The following is a 25,674-nucleotide window of genomic DNA, read 5'->3' on the forward strand; positions in this document are numbered from 1 at the left end:
TTTTTTAGGTTAAAATGTGTACACATTGTACAGCCCAGAGGATTACATGATAAAGAATTCAACATTTCCAGAATGGTCCTCAATGGAATATTAAAATGAACAAATTATACAAATTAAGGTTTTGTTATCAATTGTTATCAAAACGTTTACCATCAAAATGATACAAATGAACGTTTGTAAATAATATCAATTGTTATCATTAAGGCGAGCCAAGAAGACACCGCCTCTCCCAGCTTTCCATAAATACTCCACGGAGCTGAACGGCCATTTCACAGGAGAACCATTGTTAGGAAGAGCTGCGCGAGGATGTGTGCTGTCCATCTGGAATGTGATAAGGACGGGATCAACAGTGCAACAACCCTGACGGAAAGGGAACACACTTAAATATGCTGAAATAAAATATATCGTCAAGATCTTGCAACATTTAGAAATACATGGGAAAACAGACGATTCATTGGCAGATTTCAGAACTCGTGATATATTGTCTGAAAGACACTGCTGTGAAATAACTATATCTATCCTTGTGTTTCTCAGAAGGTCCACATACACAATGCATAACAGCTTATTCCATTTCTGCAAGGTAAATGAGAGCCCAAAACTTGACCAGTGTAGTGGCTGTTGAACAAATGTACAGCTTTGTTATGAATAGACACTCATACCCAGCTCATACCATAACCAACTGAAAACGTTACTTTTAATATGTATAATTTAATAATAGTCATACCAGGGTGGGCACTAAATGAGGCCACTGAAATGTTTTGTTGACATTTTTATTGAACACACTTTGATAATCATAATAAAACAAGTGACACATACAGAACATCACGCCATATAGAGCATATTGTGAATACCATAATTATGTATCACAATACATAATTCTGGATAAAAGCATATGAGCGTGCAACATTATTGCACATATAGTATCACAACGGAGAAAATACTAGGAGCATACAATTTTATGCTTTAAGGTCTTTAAATAATCATTTGATCAATATGAATTGCTACATTCTAAAGAAACACAAATACCCATGTCATCCACGCTTCAATGCAAACATGTAAGGCAAGTACCTATTTAGACCGTTACTCATTAAAAACCTTCTTAAGCATTATTTTACCCCAGAATAAAGAGTATGTGGTGTCAGCAGCAATGATAACAGCAATGATAATATTATTGGTATGTTCCAAATCCAAGTACAAGTGTACTCATTGGAAAAGAATTCTACCACTGGTGACCACGACTGGAGGTCAAGTTCACTGTTTCTGAGAGACAATCCGAAATATCTGAAACGGGTACGGTGGTGGTTCATTAAGAGTGGTGCGATGGCTGAACAGAGACAATCTTGATGCTGAAAGACTTAAATTAGTTTCCCCTACAATTCATTAAATTGTTCCAATCCTCTCATGTACTACATAAAGGGTAAATTCAGCCAACCCCACGTGCAAATACTAATTCTTTTAGTCAGACTCCTAGCTGCACGGGAGCTGAAATGTCAAGAGGCGATCCTAAAATACCCCCCCCCCCCCTTCTAACTCTCTCTTTTCAGCCTTCTGGCTAATGCCACTGGCCTTCTAAGACTGCTTTTGGGAGAACTGCACCTGCCCTGCGTCTGGAAGACCCTGTCTGGGATGTCCTGGACACTGAGTGACACTGAATGACCCCCCCGCCCCCCCTCCACCTACAGTGGAAAACACCCAGAACATTCGAGGTCCTTTCCACAGCGAAACATGTTGACCAAACGTAGTACGCGTCTCTGCACCCAGCAGGTGCCTGGGCAGCCAGAGGAAATGACCCCCCCCGGCAGCCAGAGGAAAGGACTGGGATAATCATCTGTATGGGTTAACAGAGAACAGGAGAATTTTGGGAAAGGTTTCTCTTGAGCCTAAGAAACTGATTGCCCAACATGTTCCGATGTCGCTTTAAAATTCCTTGGTCCACAAAATTCCGTGGCCCCGTCTTTCATGTTCGGTTGACAAACCAAAAAAAAAAAAATTATTAAAAGATCTCTACCTGTGAAAGTGCAGGCCTTTGGTGGCCCAGCATGCATCTTGATCTTTCCAGTGCAGAAGCAGTTTCCCGGCCAGGGCTATTTCTGGGCGGCTGACAGGGGAGACCGCTCTCTCCCGGCGCTGGGGGGGGGTCTTCTAGAAAGAGCCCCCTCCTGGCGGCGGCCCACGGCCTGTCTCAGAGACCACGGCGTCGCGCGTGAAGTCTGCGCTATTATTACACGCTGTTTCAGAGTGACGCAGCGACCACCCGCCATCTCAGACCGAAGGACTGAGACTCGGGGCCAAGGGTGGGATTTATGGGGGCTGGGGCGGGGGGTTACAGCTCCCCCAATATTAAAAAACAGACCAAATAACTCCCCAATGATATAGCATGATGAGAAAAATAAAGTAATGCGATAAAGATGGCGATTTCATGTTGTGATTGGGATTTACTGATCAGTAGTCTGAAGTATTTTCTCCATAGAATTCACCAGAAATGATCATTTCACAGCTTTTATAAAATCTTGTCCGAGTGGGGCATCCCCCCGGACCTCCCTAGAACTTTGCAGTTCTCCAGGGGGTACGCAATTCAACCCCCTCAGAATTCAAACTAAAGTCACGCTCTTGGTCGGGACCTACGACTTCCACAAAATACCAGTTCCCCAAAAAAAGCAGAGACTGCTAAAAACACGGCTTAAAAATGGCTCCTGCTATGCGTGTGCAAGTCCCCTTCCCACCAGAGACAGGAGCGCTCTGATGACAGGATGTCATTTCCTGTCACACCCCCAGAGAAAACTCACAGTCCCAGAAATATGTTATCAGCCCTTTCTTCCACTTCCCATGTCTTTAGAAGATACGTATTCAGCTTCCTTCATTACCTATAAAATAAATACCAGTTTGAACACACAAGTGAAATGAACAGGTAAACATGTGACATCATTTCAAATAACATGACAAAGTTTAGGGGGAGGAGTTTGGTGAAAGCAGCATGATTTTGGACGGGGGGACGGGGGGGGAGTGGTGGGTGGAGTTGTAAGAAGAGCAGAGAGTACTGGAGGACATTTAGAACAGTCCTCTGATTCGGCAGGTTTTAACCAATCCCGATGGGGAGTTTCCGGAATGTTCCAAACCCCGCCCCGACCCTTCCGCGGGCTCAGGAGAAGAGGTTGCGGAGCTGGTGGATGAACTGGTCCTCTTTGCTCCTGCGAGACCGGCAGCCGTCGCCCAGGTGGTCCCAGGCCGACCTCTTGCAGTAGTTGTAGAAGTGGTCCTCCGCTTTCTTCAGGATGCTGTTGAGGTCCAGCGTCCCCTGCAGACTGTATGAGGGACGAGGGAGGACATGAGAGAGGGTTATGGACTCTAAGTCTGCCTGTCCAACCGCGGTTCGGCAAATCGGCACGACGACGGCTCACAAGCAAACAGCTGAGGTGTGGCACCGGAGATGATCAACATTATTATTAACATAATGCCAAACTGAGGGATGTTCCTGCCACCAGGGGGCAGCGGCAGCCGATTCGTGGAACAGTGACAGAGAAACGGCTGGCACAGGCAGCGGTCCAATAGGAGCTTGCCTGCTGGGGTGGAGGTGGCTGGTGATGCTAAATCTACTCAACTCAGCTGAGTAGTACTGAACACGTTGCTTAAGACGTCCTGAAGCAGCAAATGCAGCAGCGAATGTGAAACGCACAAACAAATCGCATAAGAGGAACAAATTAGAAAGAGCACAAATGGGAAACCATGGATACGTTTATAAAAGCAGAAATGGGAAAATGCAGTAGCATTAGGAAAGTTGCAAGCACCAAATTGGCGAGCGCAAATACAAAACCAATGGTGACCGCAAGTTTCTCACATCCTCATTTTGCCATTATGTTTGGCACCTCAGGGCTGCCGTACGTGTCCCTTCTCCGTCTCGCATTGCATCGATTAACATGAACCAGTTAAGTCCCAGAACTTAGGCGGACAGCGGCACAAATATATCACGCAGAGCCGACGTGCGTGAGTGCAGACGTAGCGCACACGTGCTCCGGCCGCAGCCGTGAGCGTGAAGCGGCTGGACGCTGGCGGCGGCGAGGACGCGTCGCGCGCCCACCTGCTGGTGAACTGGATGAGCTGCACCTCGCTGCGGCTCCGCAGCAGGGCGTCGCGGTGCTGCAGCAGGATGGCGGCGCAGATGAACAGCTCGAAGGTGAACTCCGCGTTGACCGCCTGGGCCTCGGAGGCCGGCCGGTCGTCTGAAAGCACAGACCCCCGGGGGTTAAAGCCCGGCTCCGCTCAGTCAGCCTGCACTCCTAGTCTTTTAAAATTACGCCAGGTTCATATATCTCTGTTCTAGCTGCCCTGTTATAAAAATTGCGCGAAAGCACGAAATTATAGGGCTTCCATACATTTAAGTGTATTATTTTATTTTGATATAGATATACATATAAATGGAGTCAGAGATTGGGGAGATCAGAGGTGTCGATCAGAAATTTGGTGGTTAGAGATCAAAGGGGGGGGGGTGCGAAACAAGGGCAGCACACTGGCGGGGTGGGGGGGGTGGGGGGGGGTCGCAGGTCTCACCCAGGCTCAGCTTGCAGGCCAGCCGCTCCCTGTAGTGAGCACGGTCCACCTGCTGGGAGATGAGCTCCAGATGGTCACAGCTCAGGATCTCGAAGAGCCGCAGAGCGTCGCTGTGCTCAAACTCCCTCTGAAAGCCCAGGAGCAGCCATCTGCACAGCAGGGCACAGCACAGGGCAGCACAGTGCACAACAGCACAGCACAGGGCAGCACAGTGTACAACAGCATGGCACACGGCAGCACAGTGCACAACGGCACAACACAGGGCAGCACAGTGTACAACAGCACAGCACAGGGCAGCACAGTGTACAACAGCACAGCACAGGGCAGCACAGTGTACAACAGCACAGCACAGGGCAGCACAGTGTACAACAGCACAGCACAGGGCAGCACAGTGTACAACAGCACAGCACAGGGCAGCACAGTGTACAACGGCACAGCACAGGGCAGCACAGTGTACAACAGCAGCACAGCAGCACAGTGTACAACAGCACAGCACAGGGCAGCACAGTGTACAACGGCACGCACAGGCAGCACAGTGTACAACGGCAAGGCACAGGGCAGCACAGTGTACAATGGCATGGCACAGGGCAGCACAATGTACAACAGCACAGCACAGGGCAGCACAGTGCACAACAGCACAGCACAGGGCAGCACAATGTACAACGGCATGGCACAGAGCAGCACAGTGTACAATGGCATGGCACAGGGCAGCACAGTGTACAACGGCATGGCACACGGCAGCACAGTGTACAACAGCACAGCACAGAGCAGCACAGTGTACAATGGCACAGCACAGGGCAGCATAGTGTACAACAGCACAGCACAGAGCAGCACAGTGTACAATGGCACAGCACAGGGCAGCACAGTGTACAACGGCATGGCACACGGCAGCACAGTGTACAACAGGGCAGCACAGTGTACAACGGCATGGCACACGGCAGCACAGTGTACAACAGCACAGCACAGAGCAGCACAGTGTACAATGGCACAGCAAACCAGAATCAAGGAATACATAACAGTACAGTGCACCAAAACCAAGGAATGCATAACAGCACAGTGCACAAAAACCAATGGGCAGCAACACAGTGCACCAAAACCAATGGCCAGCACATAACAACATTATGGACCAAAACCAACAGACAGCATAAGACAACATGATGGACCAAAACCAATAGACAGCATTCAACAACATGGTGGACCAAAAAATATAAGAGAACTGGCGGAACAAAATGGGAGCACAGTGCAGACCAGCGTGGAGAAACACAGCAGACCAGAACAACCACTCAGTGTGGAACAACAGCAGAGAATAATCTTACTGTAATACCCAGCCATGGAGCAACACTGCTCATCTCAGTGCTCCCATATAGACAGTTATATAAACAGTTAACCCAACCGGAAAACATACCCTGCCATATGACAGCACAATGAGCTGGGTACAGCAATGGCACAGCTGTGTGTAATCATAGCACCAGAGCCAACTGGGGCGACTTAGCTCAGGAGGTAAGACCGATTGTCTGGCAGTCGGAGGGTTGCCGGTTCAAACCCCGCCCTGGGCGTGTCGAAGTGTCCTTGAGCAAGACACCTAACCTCTAACCTCTAACTGCTCTGAATGAGAGGCATCAATTGTAAAGCGCTTTGGATAAAAGCGCTATATAAATGCAGTCCATTTACCATTTAACTGCGTACAGTGTTAGGCCTGGTACATAATCTAAGCTAGGAATGCAAACGCCAATGCAGATTCGGGACACGCACAAGCTCTCTGCTGATATTCCAAATGCACGTTAACCGGCCTCTTTCAGCCCTATCTGAGGTTATATAATCCAGGAGGCTGTAGCCCAGGCTAATCTAATTTTTCGAAGCATCGGAAATGATCCCCGCTTCGTTTGTAGTGCCCTTGGTTGAACGGTGTTTACATTCAGCCCCTCTAATAGAAGCGTACCGAACTGCACCCCACGTCTGTACAGCGTTATAAAATTTAGACGACACACCCCTTGCCCTGCTCGGCGCATCGTTGCATGCGTTCCTCCTGTAGAGCACGTAGCAGGTCTTAGAGAGTGTGCGTAGCGTGTGAAAAGCAGAACCGCACGCTTCGGCGTAGCGCGCCACTGTGGGAACAGCGTGGGCCGTACCTGTGACAGAAGGTGAGCCTGTCCATGCTGTCCGTCACCAAGTGGGCGTGGAGCTGGGGGTCCAGCTCCTTCAGCAACTCCGCCTCCAGCTCTGAGTGACAGAACCAAGGCTCCAATCAGTGATGACATATGCTTAAAAAGACGCCGGTTTGCTCTTTGTGTATGTCTGAAACAGGGCTGCCCCAACACACAGTTCCTTGAGTTCAAGGAGACTTTCAATTCAAGCCGAATTTGGGATGCCTGTTTCTACTAATTAGCAGCACAATGAGATCTCCCAGTCGAACGAGGCACGCTTTGTGAGATGGTAGATCTCCAGGGACAGGATTGGGCAGCCGTGGTCAGAACAAGGCATGTTTTGTGAGATGGTAGATCTCCAGGGACAGGATTTGGCAGCCCTGGTCAGAACGAGGCATGTTTTGTGAGATGGCAGATCTCCAGGGACAGGGTTGGGCAGCCCTGGTCAGAATGAGGCATGTTTTGTGAGATGGTAGATCTCCAGGGACAGGATTGGGCAGCCCTGGTCAGAACGAGGCATGTTTTGTGAGATGGTAGATCTCCAGGGACAGGGTTGGGCAGCCCTGGTCAGAACGAGGCATGCTTTGTGAGATGGCAGATCTCCAGGGACAGGATTGGGCAGCCCTGGTCAGGACGAGGCATGCTTTGTGAGATGGTAGATCTCCAGGGACAGGATTGGGCAGCCCTGGTCAGGACGAGGCACGCTTTGTGAGATGGTAGATCTCCAGGGACAGGATTGGGCAGCCCTGGTCAGAACGAGGCACGCTTTGTGAGATGGTAGATCTCCAGGGACAGGATTGGGCAGCCCTGGTCAGAATGAGGCATGCTTTGTGAGATGGTAGATCTCCAGGGACAGGGTTGGGCAGCCCTGGTCAGAACAAGGCATGTTTTGTGAGATGGCAGATCTCCAGGGACAGGATTGGGCAGCCCTGGTCAGAACAAGGCATGTTTTGTGAGATGGTAGATCTCCAGGGACAGGATTGGGCAGCCCTGGTCAGAATGAGGCATGTTTTGTGAGATGGTAGATCTCCAGGGACAGGATTGGGCAGCCCTGGTCAGAACGAGGCACGCTTTGTGAGATGGCAGATCTCCAGGGACAGGGTTGGGCAGCCCTGGTCAGAATATTTTTATAAAATCTCACCGATCTTGCGGTGCAGCCCGTCGGCCCTGAAGTCGCGGGAGAACTTCTCCATGTAGCACGCAAAGCTCCAGTACGTGTCCACCTCAGAGTCCAGCACCTCCAGGAAGCGGCTGCAGAGGTCATTCATCCCCTGGGCATAGCTGACCTCTGACACCCAGGCCAGCCCAAGACAAACAGGTACACACACACGCACATGCACATGCACGCGCACATGCACATCCGCACACGCGCGCGCGCACACACACACACACGCATGCACACGCATGCACGCACACACACACACATGCGCGCACACACACACGCACGCACATACACACACACACACAGACAAAATAGTCAAAAGTGTACACACCCATATGGCCCCTGGCATAGCCTGAGGTTCCTCTTCCTCATAGCTCATAACAGTCATAACAGGACAGCTTTGTGCACCATTTGACATGGCGAATGCACAGCCGTGTGAAAAAGCATCAAGGAAAAGATCAACAACTGAGCCATCGTCTGCATTGTTAACCTTTATCATTTTTTCCTGTCACTACCACCAGGGGGCTCCAACCACCAGGGACTCCAGCAGCGGTCAGCTTGTTAAAACTCAGGCTCTGGATCAAGTATTCATAATATGTTCCATTAAAACCTGAGGTAGAGTGTTTCAAAGAGCAGGGACAAGGACTTAAGACATGGGGGACAGGGACGAAACTTCACCTGGGTGAAAAGCAGCATACGTGATAAGAATGTCTCTCAGGACCAAAAGGTTGCCGGAGCCCTCTCCACTGCAAAAGAAAACAAAATTAGAAACAAAACAACCTCCTTTGAGAAGAAATGCGTCACGCACTAAATGTGCGCTGCCGCGTGTCAAATCTCTCCGATTACAAAGCTCAAGCACCGTTACAACGGCGTGAAACGCCTCGATAGTTCACAGCTGCTGACCCTCTCCATTCCAGAGTCAAGAGAAGTAAGGCCCGTTAAAGCGAGAGGCATTTACAAGACCCCCATTGTCAACGATTTTCTGAAATATGCAACACATTCGCCAAATCCTCAAAAGTCACATGATCACGCAGAACTAGCAAAAGGGCTGCGAGCAACGTACGCACTATTAAACTGCTTTCTGTATTCACAGCGAATACTGACAGACATTGTCTCCGTCAGTATCATCAGTCTATCTTTGCCAATGTGGTGAACCAGTGTGGCCTCCCAGAAAGTGTGTTTGCCCTCATTTGCATTTCAGGTAAACGCAATCATACCAAGGCAAGGCCAGAGACAGACCTTTCTTCCATCTTATTTGCACAACTCGATATGATGTGGCCTATAGCCACAGCTCCAGGTAACGAGAGACGTGTGATATATCTTATCTCTGTTTAAAGTGCACACAAGCAAACAGGAACCTGCTGATGTGTTTTTAAAAAGTTGTGCTGGGCTTATTGCCAACACCCTTCTAAGGACACCTTGTCTTCGGTTGAGTTTAAATCTCCCTTGTGTGCAAACACACTGGGCAAAAACTGCGTTGTGCATTAAGATGTGGGATGTCGGCCAGCTGATTACATCATAGGCCTGTGGCACAGTTGTGCAGCTCCTATTGAAGCCCTAATACTGCCAATCACTCACTGCACAGGAAGGGCTCAACTTAGTTAACACTTTAAGAGAGACAGCAGCTCAGCTTTCATAAGATTCGATACATGGGCCTAGAACAGACAAAACTCGGACAAGATAAAATTGAGATATGAGAAGAATTCTCTGCCCCAGCAGGCATTTAATTTATTCACCCCCTAAATCACACGTTAAGTAAAACCCAAAAAATACATCTTTTGTAAATGAATGGTACTTTAACATAGTCACCCCATTCTGTTCGCTTTACAATAAAAAACTATATTAAGATGTATGTATGTATATATGTATGCATGCATGCATGTATGTATTTTATGCATGCATGCATGCATGTACAGTATGTATGTATGCATGCATGCATGTATGTATAGTATGCATGCATGCAAGTACAGTTTGTATGTATGCATGCACGTATGGACAGTATGTATGTATGTATGTATGTATGTACAGTATGCATGTATGTATGTATGTACAGTATGCATGCATGCATGTATGTATGTATGTTTGTATGTACGTATGTATAGTATGTCTGTACGTATGTATATATGCATGCATGCATGTACAGTATGTATGTATGTATGTGTATGTACAGTATGTGTGTGTATGTATGTATACAATACAATACAATACTTTATTGTCCCCAAGGGGAAATTTGTTTTCACAGTTTGCCTTGCAGCCTCACATAAATACATAGATACATACAGTACAGTATATACATATAACACACATATAATAAATACATAGATACATACAGTAATAAATACCTAGATACATACATATAATACACCTGACATTCAGCGAGGCAGTTTGTTCAGCACCTCGATAGCAGAGGGGACAAAACTCTTTTTAAAACAGGTCCGTTTCCAGGTCAGAGACCTGTACCTGCGGCCAGATGGAAGGAGTGAGAAGAGTGGGCTGAGGGGGTGTGTGGGGTCGTGCGCTATGGTGAGTGCTCTGTGTGTAAGGGCTCTGTTGTTGAGCTCTGAGAGGTTTTGGGTGGGAAGTTCAATGATTTATGAGGTCGTTGTGTGATGTGTGATGCGGGTGAGTTTGTTCCTGTTTGTAGCAGTTAACATGGTGAAGAAACAGGGTGAGCAGTAGAGTAAGATGGGCTGGATGATGCTTTTGTACAGTAGTGACTGAAGGTGAGGTGCAACAGAAAGTGCTCTTAGTTTCCGTATGACTGAAAGTCTTTGCTGGCTGCGTTTATGGATGTCAGTGGTGTATCTCCAGAGTGAGTCTGAGATATTTGAAGAAGTTAACCAGTTCAACAGTTTCATTATTGATACATGTGGTCTTGTGGACTGTATGGTGTGGACTGGGGTTTGTGATGACCATTTCTTTTGTCTTGGCAATATTTATCTGAGGGTAGTTGTCTGTGCACCACTGTGTGAAGTGGGATATGGAGTGCTGGTAGGCTGTAACCTAGTTATTATCATTGAGGAGTGCAAGTATGGCTGTGTCATCAGAGTATTTGAAGTATGTGGTGATGGGTGAGGGGCTGGTGCAGTCGTTGGTGTAGAGTGTGTAACAGGAAGGGGCTCAGCACACAGCCTTGTGGGGCTCCGGTGTTGGTGATGATGGTGGAAGATCTTACTGTGCAGACTCTGACGGCTTGTGGTCTGTTGGTGAGGAAACTGTGAACCCAGTGGATGAGGAGTAGAGAGACGTTGAGGTGGTGGAGTTTCCTGTATGTATGTATGTATGTGTATTTACAGTATGCATGTATGTATGTGTATGTACAGTATGCATGTATGTATGTATGTGTATGTACAGTATGCATGTATGTATGTGTATGTACAGTATGTATGTATGTATGTGTATGTACAGTATGCATGTATGTGTATTTACAGTATGCATGTATGTATGTATGTATGTATGTGTATGTACAGTATGCATGTATGTGTATGTACAGTATGCATGTATGTATGTATGTATGTATGTGTATGTACAGTATGCATGTATGTATGTGTATGTGTTTGCTCATCCTGATAAGGTGCTGTTCTAACACATGGACCACAGCCTGGTACTGAATCTGGACAGCGGTCAGCCGCATGTCCATCTGTAGTGATTCATTTTTGAATGAGGAATCCACGTGTTTTCGCCACAGTGGCCTTCTGGGTGACCAAATTGCTATTATGATAAATGATGCTGAGGATGAATATTACAATATAACACATGTGTTTAGCTTACTCTGGCGTGGTTTTGCCCTTCTCTGCAGTGCATTCTGGGACTGTTAAAAGGGGTGGTGAGGGGCACTCACAGGTAGTAGGCCAGGTCTCGGTCGGTCCGCGGGACGTCCTTGTCGATGATGCGTACGGCCTCCTGCAGCTCCTCCAGGTCAAAAGCGACCCGCTCAAAAACGACCTAAACCAACGTTTGCACAGGCGACACGAGGCAAAAGCAGGAAACATACAGATGATCGCAACGACAGCAACAAGAGACGCGCGTTAGCGGGAGAGCACCTGATACGGGATGTGAGGTCACCCCCTTATGCAATGAGAGCACCATTGGGACCCTTTGCAGTGGACCTTGGTCCTTAGCTCAGCGGGCTAATAACGTCTCTTAGGTGGAGCCACTGGCAGTGTAAGCGTGGCTCACACCCACAGCAGTACGGCCGCCTAGCCTGATTTTCCTCATACATTCAGCGTTCATGAAACGTTAAACTTGCAGCATGCATGTCCTGTCAATAAGAATAAGGCATACTTGCATTGGACATTTGGTGATATCCTTTGGTTTGAAAATTTAAATTCAACGAGATGCTGGAGAATGTCATTATGTAAAGTGTAGTACGATGCCAAATTGATTTCATTTGTTTTCTTAATTTGTTTCAAGAAAACAAATGAAGCCGTAGTTGAAAGCATGCATGTATGTATGTATGTGTGTGTGTATATATATATATATATATATATATATATACATACATATATATATGTGCTTCCTTTAATTAGGCTACCATGCTGAGCATGTTTGGACTGGCTGGCTGATTTACCTGTGCCTGCAGTTCCAGGAAGGACAGTCTCTCCCTGACCTCCTCGCTCTGCTCCTGGCACAGTTCCTGAGCCGCCTTCTTCCTTTGCTCATAGTACTTCACCGCGGCAACCAGCTCGGCTACAGTAGAGCAGGGGGGGCAGGGAGCGGCGTGTCAACACAGCTGAGACTGAGGAAGCGCGAGCTTGGTGTGGCAGAAGGAAAAGCAGACAGAGGGGACGCATACAGATGCTCACAAAAAACTTTCACACTTCCTTCAGTCTCCAAGACACTCACAAACTTGTTTAGATTCAGAGATACTGCACTCAGTGTTCATATACCACTGTCAAATCGCTGTTCATAAAAACGATGAGAAAGCAAAGCAGCTGAGCAGAAAGTGGGCAGATTCAGACTCATTACTGAGCAAAATTACATTTTGTACAAAGGATAAGAAAAAGAGAGAAAAAGACTTTTAAATGGCCAGCCGTTATGGTGGAGGAGGAAGGAGGATACGTTGCTATGGCGACAGAAGGACAGAGCGCGTGGGAAAGGAAAAGCGCACGGGCGTGGCGGTAAAACCGCGAGCCGCTGCGGCAGTCACCGTCGGTGCCGTTCAGGCGCAAGCGCACGCAGCCAGGAAGCAGCCGCTGCCACTTCCTCTTCATGACCCGGTACCGCACCGCCAGCTGCTCCTGCAGCAGGGGGCGCTCCAGAGCGGTGGAGCTGCAGGGGAACATGCCGAACAGGAAGCGCCACGCCTGTGCGCGCTCAGAAGGGGACACGCCCCCTGGGGAAACAGGAGAGGGAGGAGACGCGTCATGTGCCAGTTATCCAAGGGGGGGGGGGTCCCAAACTTGAGCCTGAAAATCCCCCCCCTCCCCCCCCAACTCAAAAAAAAGGTTCACGGTCGACTCCTAAATCCAACATTCATTACAGGCTATTTAACAAACCAATGCACAGCTAGTTCAAACTGTGAAGGGTCATTCAGTAAAAATAAAATAATACACTGCCGGGTCTCAGGAGGATATTATAAATCTATATAGCCTAATACATGCAGCTATTTATGGCGAAATACGCAATAATTACAATGATCACAGCATAACCGGGGTGATATGCAATAATTACAATGATCAGACGAGACAACGCCCTGGATCTCCAACAGCGGTTACATATTCAAAGAAATTGAAAAGAATTCAAATAAGAGAGCAATGGGTCAGTAGAGGGGAGGTCAGCTTGATATGTGTCACAAATGTTTTATGTGATGTATATCCTATGTATATAATATGCATTAGTGAGCTCTCATACAGGAACAAAAAGCTACGTGAGGGGAGAGACAAGGCCTGCGACGTACACACAGCAGCCGAAGAATGCTTCCTGCAGGGAGCTTTATCCCTTTTCCTTATGACCACAGTCAGGCGTTTATGTAACCTCTGGGCACATGATCTCACAAAGCCTCGCTGCCTATCGTGTCACGGATGTAAGGAAACACTGATCCAATTCACACGCTGGCGTCTGGGGGAGGGAGGGAGGGGGGGAGAGAGAGAGAGAGAGAGAGAGAGAGACAGAGAGCAAGCAAGAGAGAGAGAGAGAGAGAGAGAGAGAGAGACAGAGAGCAAGCAAGAGAGAGAGAGAGACAGAGAGAGAGAGCAAGAGAGAGCGATAGAGCGAGAAAGCAAGAGAGAGAGCGTGAGAGAGAGAGAGAGCAAGAGAGAGCGAGAGAGCAAGAGAGAAAGCAAGAGACTTTTTGACTTTTAAGGTCTGCTTTATTCACCATTCTACCAAGCTTCACAAGACCTCAAAAGCCATTTTTTCAAGACAAAGAAACCCCAACCCCATGACCTACACAAAACCCCAGGCACCAACAAGAAAACCAAAACATTCACTGAAAGAAAAAACAGAAACCAAAAAAAGATAAACAAAAAAATAAAAAATGAAAATGAAGAAGCCAAAACACTCAATTAAAAAGAAAATAAGAAAAAAAATAAAATAAATAAAAGCAAGAGAGAGTGAGAGAGCGAGCAAGAGAGAGAGTGAGAGAGACAGAGAGAGAGAGCGAGAGAGAGAGAGAGAGAAAGAGCAAGCGAGAGAGAGAGTGAGAGAGCGAGCAAGAGAGAGAGCGAGAGAGAGAGAAGCGCGTAGCAGGATTCCAGAAACAAAGCGCAGGACAGGAGTGGAGTAGCGCACCAGGGTTATGTATCCGCGCTTGAAAACGAGAGGTTGCAGGCTTGATTCCCAAATGGAGAATCAGCAGTACAGTATAATGGGTGGAGAAATGGGATCGTAATCGAGTAAAGCATCCAGCTGTATAAATACATTTTATATAAAATAGGAAAGCGTGCAAGTTCCTACAGACAAGACCATCTCATAGTTGCCTAAATACAAATATTAAGCAGCCTTCCAGCAGGTCCATGGGTGAGCAAACTCTGCTCTATCCCACCCCTCAAGAGCCAGACCCCTCCCTACCACTGATCTTGTCTTTATCTCCCTCCTCATTCCTCTTTTTGTCAATTTTTCCATTTTTTCCCCTCCTCGTTTGACTGAAGATTTTTTCTAATCTCAGGAAATCACAAACACAACAGAAAGAAATAAACCAGAAAAAAAAAAAAAAAAAAAAAAAAATATATATATATATATATATATATATATAATAAGATGCATTAAGTATAAATGTGTTGTAATCCCCAACACCAGAATATCTACAACCAAGACTGAAGGCACAACAGATGAAAGATGTGATCTGATATTGACTTGTTTGATGGACTAAAGTCCAACATGACATCCCACAGATGTCCCATGAGCACAGAGAATGGATGGTTTAAACACACAGATAAGACCACTGTTGCGTCAGTGATCAAATGTAGGACATATACTGTGTGTGTGTGTGTGTGTGCGCACACTGTAAAGCTGTCACACGGTAGAGCTGTCACACCGTATATCCTCACACCGTAGAGCTGCACACCGTAAAGCCTCACACCGTAAAGCTGCACACCGTAAAGCTGTCACACGGTAGAGCCGCACACCGTAAAGCCGCACACCGTAGAGCCGCACACCGTAGAGCTGTCACACCGTAAAGCCGCACACGGTAGAGCTGCACACGGTAGAGCCTCACACCGTAGAGCCGCACACCGTAAAGCTGCACACCGTAGAGCTGTTACACCGTAGAGCTGCACACCGTAGAGCTGCACACTGTAAAGCTGTCACACCGTAGAGCCACACACGGTAGAGCCTCACACCGTAGAGCCGCACACCGTAGAGCTGCACACCGTAGAGCTGTCACACCGTAAAGCCGCACACCGTAGAGCCGCACACCGTAAAGCTGTCACACCGTAAAGCCTCACACCGTAAAGCTGTCACACCGTAGAGCCTCACACCGTAAAGCTGTTACACCGTAGAGCCTCACACCGTAAAGCTGTTACACCGTAGAGCCGCACACCGTAGAGCTGTCACACCGTAAAGCCGCACACCGTAGAGCCTCACACCGTAAATCCGCACACCGTAGAGCCTCACACCGTAGAGTCGCACACCGTAAAGCTGTCACACCGTAGAGCCTCACACCGTAAAGAGCCTCACACCGTAGAGCCGCACACCGTAAAGAGCCTCACACCATAGAGCTGCACACCGTAAAGCCACACACCGTAGAGCCACACACCGTAAAGCTGTCACACCGTAGAGCCGCACACCGTAAAGCTGTCACACCGTAGAGCCTCACACCGTAGAGCCACACACGTAGAGCCACACACCGTAGAGCTGCACACTGTAAAGCCTCACACCGTAGAGCCGCACACCATAAAGCTGTCACACCGTAGAGCCTCACACCGTAAAGCTGTCACACCGTAGAGCCTCACACCGTAAAGCTGTTACACCGTAGAGCCGCACACCGTAGAGCTGTCACACCGTAAATCCGCACACGGTAGAGCCTCACACCGTAGAGCCGCACACCGTAGAGCCTCACACCGTAGAGTCGCACACCGTAAAGCTGTCACACCGTAAAGCTGTTACACCGTAGAGCCTCACACCGTAAAGAGCCTCACACCGTAGAGCCACACACCGTAGAGCCACACACCGTAGAGCTGCACACTGTAAAGCCTCACACCGTAGAGCCTCTGTTTGATCTGTTTGCGCGTTCCTGCTTAGGGGCGTGCCAACGAGCTAGGCACCAGGCGCCTGCAAGACCGGTCTCTCTCAGCACCGTCCGTAAGCTCACCCCCCTCCCCCCCCTCCCCCCTCCCGTATCGCTGCAGGGGGGACCCGTCACCTGACTGCCGCCTGACTCAGGAACTGGGCCGCGGACGGACCAGCCGTCAGGGACATCCATTCGAAACGGCTCCGCGGACCTGCCCCCCCCACCCCCACCCCATTCTCCTCGCTGCGCTGGAGGAGCAGTAAACAGGCTTGGCAGCGGCCAGAGCGTGACCAATGAGAAATCAGGGAACAGATGAACGCTTCATTGGGTACGTGTAACGCAGAGTCAGGGGGCAGGCAGCCCTGAGGAGGCACAACCCCATAGATTTTAACGGCACCTCTGGGCAGTCATCTCCTCTTGCATCGACAGTTGGCCCTCATATTGACAGTTGGCATCACGGCCAGCCCAACCCAATGGCTGACTTAAGTGACTGCTTAGGGACTTGCGATCGCCAGGGGACCCCCTAATTATTCTGAAATCTATGTATCATTTAAATTGGGTAGGGGGGGGACCCAAATTAAATCATGCTTAGGGCCCTTCAAATGAGGCTGGTGAAGTCTGGACCTTCATTAAAGTCTCCTGTTTTCCTTTACCCTTTTCCCTTTGATTTTGTCTTTGCATTTATCTTCATTTTTTTATAGCATATCCTTTGTGAAAAGTTTTTTTTCTGAAATACACCAAGAAAATAAATTTGGTATTATTCAGCTATACTTGCAAATGTATCTGGAACTTTCTGTCACTCTAACTCTTCACTAGAGACACTGTCTACGTGTTCAGGTCAAGATGTTCGGTCTAGCTTTTACAGCCAACTCATGTCAAAATGCAAAATAAATGGGAGTTCCCATTAAAAAAACATTATAGAAATAATTTTGCTGGATAAAAGCATCTACTAAATTAATGTAATGTAATGCAATGTAGTAATTAAGGTTTCAGATGCACAATAAAGATAAAGAAGGAATACAGCTTTATGGGACATGGGACAGGAACCCTCTGTATACAGTCCTAGGCTATATAAGGGTTTTGACTCCCATTTTTTGATACTGCACTATTTCTGTTCTCTTCTTCAGTACGTATTAAGGGTAGAACTATATTTTATACCATAGGATCATTCAGCTATGCGATCTTTGGATTGATATTAAAAATCCATTAGAAGCCATATGTGACAAACAAATTATAAACATTGAAAGTATAGCCTGATTGAGTGAATCCAGATTTGAAGTCAATGTACTGCTAAAAAATAGAATGCATTAAACATGCAAAGTGACCGGGCATTTTAATGTACTCTGTGTCTTCCGCATAGGCTACTTGTCCTAGAAAAACCTACAAAACAAAATAGGTGAGTTTGAATTGCGTAGCTATTCTCGCGTGGACATGCATTTTAAACAGAAGGCTTGGGAAATATGAACGGGCGAAAGGAGCAGTTAGATAAAGACTTAAGACTCAAACATTCTAGTAGGCTACAGTTACAATGCATAGTACCTAGAAATTTGCAGTTGGGAGCGAGAGTCTTTTAAGGAGAACATGGACCATGCAGGAGAAAAAAAAAACACTGAATACGCCGGCAGAGTAAATTTCACAAATGAACTGATGTGCAACAAGAGAACCGGATAAGCTCGGTATTTTAAGATTGGATTCATTTTCAAATAACTTTAGGTAAACGTAAATCCTTTATCGCGGCAAGACATTAACTTAGCTCTCAGTGACACCGTTAAAACCCTAGCTGGTGAGCTCAAGACATCAAATAGACTTGCCGTTTTTCACGATGTACGCCCGCAGCCTTGACTCGTCCACTCTCCCTTCCGCGTCCATAACCCCAGGTAACCCAAGCGGAGGAGTCTTCGCAGGGATAGGAGTGGATGTTGATGCTCCTGCAAATTGCTTCGCTGGCGAGTCGTTTTCCTTAGTTCTTGCGTCCCTTCCATCGTATCCAGTCACGGTGTTATTCATTTCCACCAAATGTTTTACTCCGGCACCCGCGTTTGGGTTTACCACGTGCGAGCGACAGAACCCTCCTTTCTCCTTTGGTTTCCACCGTTTCCCGCACAGTCAAGCGCCGGTCTTAAAAACTTGCAAAGTAAATCTGTTTGTTTGTTTTTTGTGACATTATTGCAACCGCTTTAGACTGCTTGCCATCCAACTTCTAAATGTCTCTGACTGTCCTGGGTAGTTTGTCCTGTCTAGAAGTCCATTTGGCTTGTGTCTCTCAAATAGAACTCATTACGAGTACATTCTACCCATTCTCATCAGCCAACAACTGAGGGGCTCTTACAATCCTGTGCTGTCCATATACTGGAAATCCCGACCCCCGCCAAATCATATGACTGGAGCCTTCCTACGTTGATCCTCTCATCCGAGTTCAAAGCCTGGTTTACGTTCTGTGGCTGCATAGTCCTTTCTGCTGCGTTTTACCCCCTCTTGTGGTTGTCCAGCCTATATATGTATCAGGGCAGCCTGTTCCTGGGAAAGTAATGAACTTCATTTGGATTTATACTGAGATTTTCCCAGTTGAAGAACCACAGTAAAAGCAACGAAGCAGTAAAGATGTTAGCTAGAACCTATGCATATATGCTATTCTGCATCTTTAATTAAAGGAAGGCTTGCCGAGTCTTTTTTAGTTTCATATATTCCCTTTCTTCAATAGATTTTGATTAAAGTATCTGTCATCATCGCAAACACAAGTTTTATAACTAGAAGAACACTTTTGAAGCAGAATTGTCGAGTATCTCTCTTACTCGGGTCAGTTTAATTGTCTTCAGTATAATTTGTACAATGCAATTAAAATGAGTTATGTTGCACAACATTTTCAGCATTTCAGCAGTGGCCAAAATTGCACGGTGAAACACAAACGCCATATTATTAATAGCAGTTCTCTTATAAGCATACTTGGCAGTCAAGAGTTTTTACCATCTCTATAAAGCCATTAAAAAACATGAAATTAGCAGTAAGAGAGATTTACTTCTGACTGAATTAAATATCTAGTGATGAAACTCCAGCATCCACTATTAGGGCTCCGGTGGTAATCCCAGTGCTGATTTCAGATGAGAATGTACCGTAGCACGACCTGCCAATGGCCTCAGGGTTCGGGGACCCCCGGACTACAGCCCTAGCCGCCTGCTGACATACCTGACATGCCAAATAGATGGGGCGACACAGCTCAGGAGGTAAGAGCGGTTGTCTGGCAGTCAGAGGGGTTGCCGGTTCGATCCCCCGCCCTGGGCGTGTCGAAGTGTCCCTGAGCAAGACACCTAACCCCCTAATTGCTCCCAATGAGCTGATTGGTACCTTGCATGGCTGCCTTTCAGTGTGTGTGTGTGTGTGTGTGTGTGTGTGTGTGTGTGTGTGAATGAGGCATTAATTGTATCCAAAGCGCTTTGGATAAAAGTGCTATATAAATGCAGTCCATTTACCATTAGATGCTTAATTGTGAAGTTTTTACCACATTACTCCTCACAAATAAATCTGAGACAGAGCACCCCAATGAACATTCATTCTCACAGAAACAATTTCATGTATTTTTCTTACGGTTTATTTATTTATTTACTTCTACCACTTTTAAACCAAAAACAGGTTTGCAGTAAGCTGGCAAACCATCCCATTTACAACCAAGCAGTCAGTGTATGTCAATTAGAACCAGACAACATTAGCCAACATTCCACAACTCCCACTAAGCAGAAATCCAGAGCAATTTGCACAATTGTTTCCTTTTTACACAATTACGCTTTGTACATTAGGCCATATAGCGATGCAATTCACATAGTTACTGTGCTCAAGGGAGAACGGCAGTGCTCTACCTTGGAACTGAACCTGCAACCTTCGGCACAGGAGCCCAGTTCCCATGAGGGAGAAGACTCATTAGATTTCACTACATTTCAGCATGTGACATAAGCAACAGTTAGGGCTTTTAATGCAGATAATCAAAAGTCAATCACACGGAAACATATCACAGAATAGAAAATCAAGCCGTCTTTGTCAGTGGTTGGTCACAAATTGTGAATTTTCCTGATCTTGACACGAGAATGCCCTGCGATAGATTGGCGGCCTGTCCAGGGTGCATGCCTGCCTCTCGCCCAATGCACGCTGCGATAGGCTCCAGCAATTCCCCCTTCCCCATCATGAATCCTCAGGTGGTTTGTTAATGAAGATGCATATCTATAACATTTCCCACAAAGAGTAGCTACATTTGAAGGGCCTTTCACCGGTATGAATTCTCAGGTGGTTTGTTAATGAAGATGCATATCTATAACACTTCCCACAATGAGCACATTTGAATGGCCCTTCCCCTTTATGAATTCTCAGGTGGTTTGTTAATGAAGATGCGCATCTATAACACTTCCCACAAAGAGTACATTTGAAGGGCCCTTCCCCTTTATGAATTCTCAGGTGGTTTGTTAATGAAGATGCGCATCTATAACACTTCCCACAATGAGCACATTTGAAGGGCCCTTCCCCTTTATGAATTCTCAGGTGGTTTGTTAATGAAGATGCGCATCTATAACACTTCCCACAAAGAGTACATTTGAAGGGCCCTTCCCCTTTATGAATTCTCAGGTGGTTTGTTAATGAAGATGCATATCTATAACATTTCCCACAAAGAGTAGCTACATTTGAAGGGCCTTTCACCGGTATGAATTCTCAGGTGGTTTGTTAATGAAGATGCATATCTATAACACTTCCCACAATGAGCACATTTGAAGGGCCTTTCCCCTTTATGAATTCTCAGGTGGTTTGTTAATGAAGATGCGCATCTATAACACTTCCCACAAAGAGTACATTTGAAGGGCCCTTCCCCTTTATGAATTCTCAGGTGGTTTGTTAATGAAGATGCATATCTATAACACTTCCCACAATGAGTACATTTGAAGGGCCTTTCCCCTTTATGAATTCTCAGGTGGTTTGTTAATGAAGATGCGCATCTATAACACTTCCCACAAAGAGTACATTTGAAGGGCCTTTCCCCTTTATGAATTCTCAGGTGGTTTGTTAATGAAGATGCGCATCTATAACACTTCCCACAAAGAGTACATTTGAAGGGCTTTTCCCCTTTATGAATTCTCAGGTGGTTTGTTAATGAAGATGCATATCTATAACACTTTCCACAATCAGTACATTTGAAGGGCTTTTCACCGGTATAAATTCTCAGGTGTGCATTTAAATGACATTCATATATATAACACTTACCACAATGAATACATTTGTGGGGCTTTTCACTAGAATGAATTCTCAGGTGTTGCTTTAAGCTAGGTTTTTGGCAGAAACCCTTCCCACAATCAGTACATTTGAAGGGCTTTTCCCCTTTATGAATTCTCAGGTGTTGCTTAAAGCTAGGTTTTTGGCAGAAACACTTCCCACAATGAATACATTTGTGGGGCTTTTCACCAGAATGAATTTTCAGGTGCTGATTTAAATTATATTTGATGTTAAAGCACTTCCAACACTGAGTACATCTATAAGGCTTTTCACCTGTACGAATTATCAGGTGTTTATTTAGACTATATCTTTTTTGGAAACACTTCCCACACTGAGTACATTTGTAGGGAGTGTCACTTGTATGAGTTACTCTATGTCTAAGTAAACTGGACATTAATTCAAAACACTTCCCACACTGAATACATTTGAATGACTTTTTGAATTTTCAGGTGTTCAATTAACCCACATTTATACCTGAAACCCCTCGTACACTTAGTACAGTCGTAGGATGCGTCACTTGTATTATTTCTCAGGTGTGCCTTTAAACTAGATGCATATCTAAAACCCTTCCCACAATGGATACATCTGCAGGGCTTTTTACCAGCATGAGTTGTCAGGTGTTCATTTAAATCAGATTCATTCATATAACACCTCCCACAATCAATGCATTTGCAGGGCTTTACACCTGTATGGATTCTCAAATGTTTTTTTAAAACACTTCCAAGGCAGAAACCCTTTCCACATTGAGTACACTTGTAAGGCTCTTCACCTGTATGAATTTCCAGGTGTTTATTTAAACTAGATCAAACACTTCTCACATTGGGTGCATTTGTAGTGTGTGTCACTTCTATGACTCATCATGTGTTGATTTAAAGGACTAGGCTGATTGAAAGACTTCACACACTGAGAGTGTATCAAAGATTCCTTACTGCTATTCATGAGATCACTCACTGAACAGTCACTGGATTCACACTTAATTTGATCGGATTTAATATCAACACGTTTATTATCTTGCAGGTCCAAGTCCTGCTCTGTAGCCTCCTTCGTCATCATCATCATCATCATCATCATCTGTCTCTGTTTTCATTGGGTCAGGATGAAAACTGGCTACATATCCCAGCTCTTCATTGTCCAGGCTCTCGGTCTTAATGAGATCCACAGTGCGGTTGGAACCCAGATCAGTTTGTTTTTAGCAGTGATGTGTGTGTGTGTGGCGTACGTCACTCTCCCCACCGTGTGCCCTAACCAAGAGGCCAAAACCAGACTTCGTTTTTGAAGCTCATTTCCTGGTGTTGTAGTTCCTGGTTGCTCACTAGCGCCACTACGGATGGCTCCAGTATAGGTGTTTTCATATCCGGTTTCCATGTAAGTCTACGGTACAAATGCGATCAAAATACAAAGTCAATCATTTTTTCTCACAAGAACAAATAGTCATAATAGGTGTATTTTATTCGTCTTATGACTGTCCATGGGTCGATTTCATGATTTATTGCGTCATTTGGGCACAGTGCCAATATTTGTTCTGGACCAATGAGGTACAGCTTGCGTCACTTCCGGATTACTGCAGAGGACTGAGCTACAGTAGGGGCTACAATCTGTGGTCACCGGGGTGGGAGGTGGCGTCTCTTGGCCTTGACATTGCGGCTCCGACCACGGTCCACCTGTGCGAAGTCAGAAAATGCAGGCATCCCATTTTGTAGTGGTTTCATTATAGCGTGTGCTATTTACAGCTGCACTAGACGACCATAAAATAATCCTCCTCTGAAGTTTTGCGGTAGCCGAGTCATTTTTACTATTTCCTTTAGCCCACTTAACCAAATAATTAGTTGGCAGAAAGCGTAATCAGCTAACGCTTATTTGCTATATGTGGTAGTCCAGTAGCCTATGCTAAAACAGTTCGCAACTTCGGCTACCAAGCCATTTGACTAGCTAGCTAACCCTAACCGGCAAATATTCCATCTGCCAAACGTATTTGACGGCTTGTCAGTTGTGTACATTCCGTAAATGTCTACCTGGGCTATGCTGCACGAATGTGACAAAGCTAGAAGCTAGCAAGAAAATAATAATAATTAGAAATTCAATGTACATTATTTTTGTCTTTATGCAACAGGTGGAAAACTTGCTCTTCAAAGTGCGTTGTCATATTTACACGCCTGCAGATCAGTTATTAAAATACTTGGTAGATTTGTTAATCACCGCTGACAGTGTTACTTTTTATTCGGTAGAAAGTGATTTGCGAATGATCGGTCAGCTAGCGTCACCCAGCAAGTGAACGCCACAAACGGCGATGGAGTAGCTAGTAGTAGCAGGCTCATTAACTGACTGGCGAAAACCTACGACGATAACTTGCTCGGTTAACAGCAGATCTACCAGACAGTTATACGAAAATTAGCCTAGTCAAATCACCAGTAGCCTACACATCCCCGATTGATTGACCATCAGTGTAGTCAATGTTCTTCCCCTGTGGTTCATATTGCTAATGCGTGAGCTAACCACGGATAGCCTACCTAGCTCACTGGCAAGCTGATATGCTAGCTAAGCATATTCGTTTTGCTGAGAAACATAAATTGAAGATAACTGAACATAGCCTAATTGTATTTTTAATGTCATGCATATAACGTGATTACATGACACAGTACAGTCACGGATGGAAATTAAACTCCGTAAACATCTGATAATATATTTTAAAACATAACGGCAGACAGTCAGCTAGCCTCGTTCAGGTTGATGGGCTTTTCCGCACCGGACTGTCAATCAAATTGTAAAAATCACAAGACCGCTTAACTCTATGGTTTTGGCTCCAAATCGAGAAAATGGCCGCGCCCGCCATTGAGCTTCAAAACGTGTTTTAGAGACCCACGGAGAGTCAATGGGTGACGTCACAGTAGCTTTGTCCATATTTTTTACAGTCTCTGGCCCTAACGCACTCTACGTCGAGCCCTGGCGTATCACCCTTTGTCTCCGACGCTGCCATGTGGACAGACTGCGCTGTACCGAGTTGCTCTTCTTTCCGTCAGATCCTGTGCAGCACAGTGAGGTTTTGTCGTTATCTCAGTGTCCCCTTTTCTCCAAGACCACGTCTACAGTATGGTATAAAGGATTTTAGTTTTACGAATGGGTGTTCTTTTTTAAAATTAGGTTGAAAATGGGGACATGAGCCTGGTCGATCCCAGTCCCCAACTGCAATGGAATTTGGAAGCCACGGGGGCGGTATGTTTGAAACTGAGACATTTTGGCACGTATTGGGTTTTGAGAGTACACTTTTCATTAAATGACGCATCCCATAACAATGCACACCAGTAAATGCGTACAGTATATTCGTTGTACTGATGTTGTTGAAGGAAAACAGATAACCCCACCCTCAAAGTCGCACAGGTGATGATGCGTTTCTCTCCAACGACAGTGATTACATGCGGAGGGAAGCGACTAATTTTTAAAACCGTATTATAGGAAACAACAGTTATATTCTGGAAATTTTGCGATTTATATGTTGTTATTTGACTATACTGTTGCATTTATGACATTATGCATGAAGAATAAACTGTCAGACTGAAAATATGATTTCTGAAAGATCGCCAAAACAGGTTTGATCTCCCTACCAAACAAAAACTTTAGTCAATTTAGGCTAGTTGTTTCCCAAATGTGTTTTGTGCGCTAACGGGGTATCCAAAAGAAAACTATCGATATTCATTTATAAAAAGACAAAAAAACATACCTAATTCAGTCAGATCACCTCGTTCTACTTCGGGTTGAACGTAACATTTTTTATAACTCCTTCGGGTTTTTTTTGTGTGCAATAGAAGCAGAAGTCGAATTCGACGAACACGTTTGAAAACTTCCCCGGAAGCTCAACAAATATGGTCACATCACTCAGGAGGATGTGACGTAAACAAACAAGTCGTCTG

At 45.9% G+C, this 25,674-nt stretch overlaps 2 protein-coding genes across 5 annotated transcripts; both read right to left on the reverse strand.

Moving 5' to 3' along the window:
- Nucleotides 1-756: 756 nt before the first annotated feature.
- si:dkey-238d18.4 (TBC1 domain family member 15) lies at nucleotides 757-25,674 on the reverse strand. 4 transcript variants are annotated; one of them, XM_064311433.1, is made up of 10 exons: nucleotides 25,530-25,674; nucleotides 13,001-13,186; nucleotides 12,422-12,540; nucleotides 11,693-11,796; nucleotides 8,530-8,597; nucleotides 7,831-7,977; nucleotides 6,675-6,765; nucleotides 4,546-4,694; nucleotides 4,076-4,217; nucleotides 757-3,302 (listed from the first exon to the last, which is right to left on the reverse strand). In XM_064311433.1, the coding sequence occupies exons 2-10, from the start codon at nucleotides 13,134-13,136 to the stop codon at nucleotides 3,140-3,142; spliced, it is 1,119 nt and encodes a 372-aa protein (XP_064167503.1). In that variant the 5' UTR covers nucleotides 13,137-13,186; nucleotides 25,530-25,674; the 3' UTR covers nucleotides 757-3,139. The 4 variants fall into 4 exon arrangements, with proteins under 4 accessions (XP_064167503.1, XP_064167512.1, XP_064167483.1 ...); XM_064311442.1 differs by having other exon boundaries at nucleotides 25,485-25,611; XM_064311413.1 differs by lacking the exon at nucleotides 25,530-25,674 and adding an exon at nucleotides 18,334-18,966.
- LOC135241287 (gastrula zinc finger protein XlCGF8.2DB-like) lies at nucleotides 21,110-23,725 on the reverse strand. The gene has a single exon (XM_064311547.1). The coding sequence runs from the start codon at nucleotides 22,161-22,163 to the stop codon at nucleotides 21,156-21,158; it is 1,008 nt and encodes a 335-aa protein (XP_064167617.1). The 5' UTR covers nucleotides 22,164-23,725; the 3' UTR covers nucleotides 21,110-21,155.

Source organism: Anguilla rostrata, chromosome 1 (genome assembly GCF_018555375.3).
Source record: "Anguilla rostrata isolate EN2019 chromosome 1, ASM1855537v3, whole genome shotgun sequence".
NCBI lineage: Eukaryota > Metazoa > Chordata > Actinopteri > Anguilliformes > Anguillidae > Anguilla > Anguilla rostrata.

What these genes read in the sequence shown, in the direction of transcription:
- si:dkey-238d18.4 (XM_064311413.1), bottom strand. Translation starts at nt 18,529, where the DNA reads ATGAATAACACCGTGACTGGATACGATGGAAGGGACGCAAGAACTAAG. An exon ending in AGGCTCACCTTCTGTCACAG is followed by an intron (nt 4,695 to 6,674) that starts GTACGGCCCACG and finishes CCTGCTGTGCAG; the next exon opens with ATGGCTGCTCCTGGGCTTTC. An exon ending in GGCCTGCAAGCTGAGCCTGG is followed by an intron (nt 4,218 to 4,545) that starts GTGAGACCTGCG and finishes CTGTGCTTTCAG; the next exon opens with ACGACCGGCCGGCCTCCGAG.
- LOC135241287 (XM_064311547.1), bottom strand. Translation starts at nt 22,163, where the DNA reads ATGTCCAGTTTACTTAGACATAGAGTAACTCATACAAGTGACACTCCC.